The 7,972-nt window shown below is 40.2% G+C and overlaps 1 protein-coding gene across 1 annotated transcript; it reads right to left on the reverse strand.

Moving 5' to 3' along the window:
- Nucleotides 1-870: 870 nt before the first annotated feature.
- Nucleotides 871-7,626, reverse strand: SMCO1 (single-pass membrane protein with coiled-coil domains 1). The gene is made up of 3 exons (XM_052646530.1): nt 7,494-7,626; nt 3,869-4,018; nt 871-1,689 (listed from the first exon to the last, which is right to left on the reverse strand). The coding sequence occupies exons 1-3, from the start codon at nt 7,541-7,543 to the stop codon at nt 1,245-1,247; spliced, it is 645 nt and encodes a 214-aa protein (XP_052502490.1). The 5' UTR covers nt 7,544-7,626; the 3' UTR covers nt 871-1,244.
- Nucleotides 7,627-7,972: the final 346 nt, after the last annotated feature.

The following is a 7,972-nucleotide window of genomic DNA, read 5'->3' on the forward strand; positions in this document are numbered from 1 at the left end:
CTGCTCACCTGTGGATGGCTACAGGAAGGAAGAAATTGACACATCCCGTCCCCAGACTTGCCATTCTAGGAGATACTTGCAAGATAAAGGGGCTTTTTACTTCTCTTCCTCACCCCACCCCCTCCACCCCACTCATTCTGTAAAAGAACCTAGCATCCAGACCCAGATAGGATGGTTATTTTGAGACATTAGTTTGCCATCTTATTGGTCAGTGAGTAGAACCAGCTCGGCCTTGGTAATGCTGTCTGTTCAAGCACAAGCTGCCTGTTCTCTTTATTTGGTGTCCTGCAATAAATGCTGTACTTTATCTTAACACAACCACATGTCAGTAGATTGGCTTTGTTGCAGACCCAAGTTTGATTTAGTAACACTTCCAAGACATAGTTCCAGTCTCTCTTTTGTGGCATGGTTTCTCTAAACAATGTGTCTGGAGAAGGATAAGACTAAGTGCATGTATCTGGCAACCAACCTATTTTCAAGGAGGAACCAGCAAGGTAACACATCTTGTATTATTTATCCTTCTCTACCTAACTTCCTTCCAAGGTGTTACTCATTCTGGTTGTCCTGAATTTGTACCTTCTAAATTAAGTAACTTTTGCCTGTAGGGCAGGATCCATACTTTAAAATGTTTCTATTATTGACACTACATATTGCATGGCATTTGTTTAAAAAAGATGATAAAATATATGATCACTGTGTGGGAATTCCCTTTCTAGTATAAAATACCTATGGAACTGTACCAGAAAGAAAATACACATCAACATACGAAATATAGTAGATTTTTTTTATTTACTACATCATACATTCACATGTTTCAAAATTCATAAAGTACAAAATGAATTAACAGTGAAAAGACTTCTTCCTGCCTTTGATCCCTAGCCTCTAATTAGTTTTCTTCCCTAAGACAAACAATGTTACCACTTTTTAATGTATTTCTCCAGAAGTTTATAGATATAGTAGCCTATGTATTTGTTTTTGCCCTTTTTTTCCCACTGAGCAATAATGTTGGAAATATTTTAAAACACATCTTGGCGATAACTCTGTGTTACTATACAGTTACATGAAAGCTTCTTCATTCTTTTATATTGCTACACAGAAAGTATCCATTGTACCAGTGTATTATAATTTAACACTTTTCACTTTTGCTATAAAAATAAGCCTGTATTAAATTGTGTATATGTATTGCTTCCCATTTGCAAGATAAATTATACTAGACATGGAATCTCTGAGTCCAGTGTAACAGATTAGCTTTTGACTGATGGTATCAACTCTTTTAGGGTTGACTTTTTCTCTTGAGGGGCCATTTCTGCTTTCCCCTTCTCAATGACCTGCACAGCCTTCAGCAAACCATCCTGCAGAGCCTGGTTCTTTACCATATTAGAGATCATGAAATTGATATCTCTTATATACATCTGCCTTACTTTAGCAATGTAGTGTTCTGCCTTGTTACCATGTGCTACAAAGAAGATACACAGTGCTGTGATATCTGCTTCTTGCAACCCATACTCCTCCAGAACAGACTCCCATACAACTCTGATGCGCTTGTTCGTGACTTTTCGTCTAAGGATGGAGGCTAAGGTGGGAAGACTTCTCACCAGATCTGGCAGCTTCTCAAGCACACAAGTGTGCAAGTGGACAAGTACTTCAATGACGTAGCTGTATAAAATATTCAATTCCATTGAAGTGAACCTACAAAAAATGTGGGCACTTCTTAAGCAGTAGAACTCTCTATGTGCAGCCATAAAGTGAATTTTATTAGGATAATTCAAAGAGTATAAACATACTAGGAGAACTTTAAACAGATTGGGTTAGAGGTTTCCAGTGAAAGAGAACAAGACTTGGATCACTTGACATAAGAAAAGCCATTGTTTATCTAAGCAGTTTTGTGATCTAAGCCTGGCCACAGTGCTTGCCCTAGAACAGGTCTCAGTAATTCATGATCTAAAGGGAAGTGATGGAATGTTGGAACAAAGGAAAGGATATCAAGAAACAGTAGTTCAGTGATAAGTGTTGGTTGCTCAGTTGTGTCCAACTCTTCGTGACCCCAAGGACTGTCACCCACCAGACTCCTCTGTCCATGGGATTCTCCAGGCAAGAATACTGGAATGGACTGCCATTTCCTTCTCCAGGGGATCTTCCTGACCCAGGGATTGAACCTGGGTCTCCTGCATTGCAGGCAGATTCTTAACCATCTGAGCCACCAGGGAAGCCCAATTCTTCCTAAAAGGATATACGTAACAATCTGATATGTATCTTAGAGTTCTGCGGGAACTAAAGCCACACCCAGGTGGCAGTGGTGGTTGTTCAGTCACTCAGTCATGTCCACCTCTTTGCAACTCCATGGACTGTATGTAGCACACCAGGCATCCCTGTCCTTCACTATCTCCCGGAATTTGCTCAAACTCATGTCCATTGAGTTGATGATGTCCTCCAATAATCTCATCCTCTGTCACCCCTTATCCTCCTGCCTTCAATCTTTACCAGCATCAGAGTCTTTTCCAATGAGTCAGCTCTTTGCATCAGGTGGCCAGAGTATTGGAGCTTCAGCTTCAGTATCAGTCCTTCCAATGAATATTTAGGATTGATTTCCTTTAGGATTGACCGGTTTGATCTTGCTATCCAAAGAACTCTCAAGAGTCCTCTCCAGCACCACAGTTTGAAAGCCTCAGTTCTTTGGTGCTCATCCTTCTTTATGGTCCAACTCTCAAATAGCTTTAACTAGACAGATCTTTTGTCGGCAAAGTATTGTCTCCTCTTTTTAACATACTGTCTAGGTTTGTCATAGCTTTTCTTCCAAGGAGCAAGTGTCTTCATTTCATGGCTGCAGTCACCATCCACAGTGATTTTGGAGCCCAGGTGGAGGATAGAATGATGATGTTGACCTTTTCTGACCCTTTTGACTTCAATCATTAAAGCTTGAATTCTGTCAACCTTTGCCCCAGTTCTGTGCTGGTCTCCTCTGTTCAAGCTCCTTCATGAATATGCATCTATCCTTAGCTTAAAACTTTCTGATTTTGATATTTGGGAAGACACTGCTTAGGGAAAGATCCCTGCTGTTCTCCTTACTTGCTGCAAGTAATAAATCCTTCCTTGTCCAAATCTTTGGCTTGGTTGTGTCTTTTGACCCAACACACACCAAGAGCCCAACCCAGCTTTTGGGTTCAGAACAGAAGCAGCTGTTATAGTTTAGAAAATACTTTAGAAATAGGGCTTGCCCTATTACAAAAGCCAAGACATGGAAGCAACCTAAGTGCCCATCAGCAGATGAATGGCTAAAGAAGATGTGGTATATATCTACAATGGAATGTTACTCAGCAATAAAAAAGAGTGAAATAATGTCCTTGCAGCAACAAGGATGGACCTAGAGGTTACAGTACTAAGTGAAGTAAGACAGACAAACATCACAATATCACTTATATGTGGAATCTAAGAAAATAGTACAAACGAACTTATGAAATAGATTCACAGACACAGAAAATAATTGTATGGTTACCATAGTATAAATTAGGAATTTAGAATTAACAGATATATACTATTAAAATAATTTTTTTAAAAAAGAAAAGAGGATTTGTACTAAAGTGGGTAGCTTAGATCTCAGGCCACTCATACCACAAATTTTTCAATGGCAGAGCACTTACATTATCCATCTCTGTGTTATTCAAACTTTGCCAAGCAAGGGACTCTGAGATGTGTACCACAGTATGGGAAGTAAACCAGCACTCAATCTTTTTTGAATGAATGAGCCTGAAAAAATGTGATTTCTTCACAACCCATTGTTGGAACCATATTAAGAAGCGCAGTTTTAGAATAACCACTGCAAGCTCTCATGAAACCACGAAATTCCACTGATTTCGGATTAGATACTCACTTGAGTGACAGAACTGCTGTCCATAGCTCATCTTGGGCTCCCTGGTTTGCCAAAGTCTTGCTATGATCTTCAAATTTCTGTGTCAGATTATCCTTGATGAAGTCCAGTTCTTTAAAATGTGCTTCTAAAGCTTGGAGCTTGTGGTCTACTCTATCGTATAACAGAATCAAAGGTTAATTTGGGTCAGAGCACAAAACTAAGATTTCGCCTAAAGATAAAGCTACAATACATTATTTACAGTCACTATCAGTAGCTGCTTAAATTTTAAACAGTTATGGATAGATGTTCCCATTTGCCATTCTCTCTAGTCATCATCCTAGTTCTTGCATTCCTTATATTGCCGAACATGTGAATTGTCTAATTATCTCAACTATCTGCCTCATCGTTATTAATATATTGTACCTCATACTTTAAGGAGTATTTTATACAAACTTTAATTTGATTCTCATCACAACCATAAGTAGTGAAGCAGTCATTGTTACTATTTTACAGATAAAGAAATTGAGTCTCAAAAAGATCAAGACTTAACCATCATATAGCTATTAACAAGTGCTGAGACCCATATTTATTAAGGTGGCTTTCTCCACCTTATTCTGACTGTCAAAGTCTTATCCATCAGGGATAAGCTCATTCCATGCCTGCCTGAATCCCTCAGCCTTTCTACCTGGAGATCTGCTCCTTGCCTGCTTCTCTGTCACAGACACTGTCTCTATTACTTGTCACTCCCCACCTCTTCCTTTATTTTTAGAGTTAGCTTTCGTGATCTAAATTGTAAACTCTTGAAGAGAGAGGATCGTAGACTATTTATTGAACATCTTTATGCTTGTGCCCCAATACCTAGCAGAGGTCTTACACAGAAGTAATAAAACATGTCTTCTATGACATTTGTGATATTAGTGAAATGCTAGGCAGTGTAACAGCAAAAGGGGGACTTGAGTTGCTCTGAACAACCCTGATCATTAGAGGGCGCTGTGGCACAAAAATTACATCTAACTGAACCACAAAGAACTGAAACCCCACAACTCACTTGCGTGAAGTCACCCGCATTGTCTTTCATGAAGTGATACACAGCCAGTTTCCTGAGTTTCTATGTCCCCAGTGACCTGAATACTGCTGTGATTGCTTAGGGTTCTGTCCTTGACCATCTTCTCTTCTTGGTCTTCACTTTATTCCAAGGTTAATTAGCTTCAGGTACCACCCCTGTCCTTCCCTGGTGGCTCAGAGGGTAAAGCGTCTGCCTACGGTGCAGGAGACCTGGGTTCGATCCCTGGGCCAGGAAGATCCTCTGGAGAAGGAAATGGCAACCCACTCCAGTACTCTTGCCTGGAAAATCCCATGGACAGAGGAGTGTAGTAGGCTACAGTCCATGGGGTCACAAAGAGTCGGACATGACTGAGCCACCTTACTTCACTTCACTTCACTTCACCACCCCTGTCCTAAGCTCTAGAGCTGAATTTTTAGCTATGTTTTGTACATCTCCACTTAGATGGTGGTATCAGACTCAACTGTCTTAAGCTGAATTTACTAATAAACCCCTCCCCTTGCACTCCATCTTCAGAAATTGCAGCAATGGAATTTTCTCATTGCTCTGGATTCTATATGCATATAGATAAAGCTCTGTATGAAATGTGCATTTTCATTGGGAAGATCCCCTGGAGAAGGAAATGGCTATCCATTCCAATATTCTTGGGCTTCCCTGGTGGCTCAGATGGTAAAGAAAATGCCTGCAGTGCGAGAGACCTGGGTTTGATCCCTGGAGATGGGAATGGCTACACTGCAATATTCTTGCCTGGAGAATTCCAGGGACAGAGGAGCCTGGCAGTGTAGAGTCCATGGGGTTGCAAAAAGTCAGATACAACTGAGCGACTAACATTTTCACTTTTTTTCAAGGCTCTGCATGAAATATGCATTTTCATAGGAACATAGGCCTACATGACCTAATATGCCAGCAATCTGGCTACAAGTCAAAACTATTATATCTGGTAAACTCTTTGTATTAACTTTTAGACCTTTAAGAATGTACTCCTTATAAGTCATCTCCAGCTTGAACTCTAGAGATAAACTCTAGCTTGTCAATCAGTAATAGGTTTACATAAATTGAAGCAATTATTTGGAATCCTTTCACCAAAAGGCATCCTGCAGTTCAGTTCAGTTCAGTCGCTCAGTCGTGTCAGACTCTTTGTGACCCCATGAATCACAGCACACCAGGCCTCCCTGTCCATCACCAACTCCCGGAGTTCACTCAAACTCACGTCCATCGAGTCAGTGATGCCATCCAACCATCTCATCCTCTGTCGTCCCCTTCTCCTCCTGCCCCTAATCCCTCCCAGCATCAGAGTCTTTTCCAATGAGCCAACTCTTCGCATGAGGTGGCCAAAGTATTGGAGTTTCAGCTTTAGCATCATTCCTTCCAAAGAACACCCAGGACTGATCTCCTTCAGAATGGACTGGTTGGATCTCCTTGCAGTCCATGGGACTCTTAAGAGTCTTCTTCAACACCACAGTTCAAAAGCATCGATTCTTCGGCACTTAGCTTTCTTCACAGTCCAACTCTCACATCCATATATGACTACTGGAAAAACCGTAGCCTTGATCGTTCAAAGGCATTCCTAGATCGTTTCAAATAAATCCTAAGGAACATGTCTGCAAATCTGCATTTCTGTGACAGTTGTCCAGCTCAGTTAATGGGATCACCATCTACCCAATTCCTTGAACTAGAAATCTCAGAATAACTCACTATTTTCCCCCTTTCTCTCCATCAACATATCTCTAATCTATTCCCTCTTCTCTATCTCTAGTAAGTCAGTTAATCACCATGTTTCACTTCAACCTAGGATTACAATAGTCTAACTAGATTTCTGCTTTTCACCTCCAATCCATTCCCGAGAGCTATTCTTCTAAAACACAATTCTGTTCTCATAACTTGACTATTATATACATTTTATGCTGCCCTGACTTGCCTAGTGACATTGCTAGAGTCAAGTCGGATCTCCTTAGCAGGAATTGTAGACTCTTTAACCTTTGCCCCATCCTCTGTCAGTCCTCTTGCACGACTTAGTCACCAGTCACATGAGACATCTAGCTGCTGACTGAATACGGTATGATAGTCCAAACATCTGGGGTTTACACAGACTTTCCTTACCCTCGAATTCCTTCCCATATTTTTATTTCTTGCAAACTCCTACTCACACTTTCAGATCCAGTCTAAACGTCCCTCTATGAAGGGTTCCTTTCCCCACTATCAAAAGCAAAATTCATTCCTCCTTTCATGTTCTCATAGCCCTTTAAGAACATCACCATTATAAGGTCAGTCACATTAAATTGTAAGCATTTTTGAATAAATCTGTTATTCCAAAGGCTGTGAGCTCCTTGAGGACAGAAATCACATTTCACTTATTTTTGTAAGCCCAGCATATGGCGCATGCATTAATCAAATGGAATATAGCACCTAGGAGGAGATTTTTATTATTAATGGACACAATTTTTGAACCTGAACACATTAACAGAAAAAGAATTCTAATTAGCATGCCTGTAGCTTTGCCTGTTTTTATTCTTCATTCTTCTACTACCCATCTTCCCAGAAAAGCTGACCCATGCTTTCTCCCTCCCTGTAGCCCTTAGCAACCTTTTCATTGCCTCCTTTAAGGATATCAGGGTTGTGGTTTCATTGTTCATCTTCTTAAGGCAAAATGAAAAGAAACAAAACAAGCAAAACAAAAGCCCCACAGAGGTTTGAATCCAGGGTTTTCTGCTGCTATCCACTCAGCAACAGGCAGCAGCAGTGTGAGTATTCGATCTAAATTCTGCCTGAAAGGTCACTCAGTACAAGAAGCTTTTAATAGCTTGTACATCCAAATATAGTTTCAAAGAACTGATCGTGTGAACACAGGTGTCCTGGGATGCACTATAATATTTGCCTTTGAAAAATGACCCATAGTACATCAACATAGTAAAACAACCAGATATAACTGTGACTCAGTGTATATTCTGGTAAATGGATATATAGGTACACAAATGTATACATATACTAGGATTAAATCTGATGGAAATACTACTCTCAAATTTTAAGAGCTTAATTATTCACTTAGAACTTAAATTAGTTTT

The sequence above is a fragment of the Budorcas taxicolor genome, chromosome 1, assembly GCF_023091745.1.
Source record: "Budorcas taxicolor isolate Tak-1 chromosome 1, Takin1.1, whole genome shotgun sequence".
In the NCBI taxonomy this organism is placed as follows: Eukaryota; Metazoa; Chordata; class Mammalia; order Artiodactyla; family Bovidae; genus Budorcas; species Budorcas taxicolor.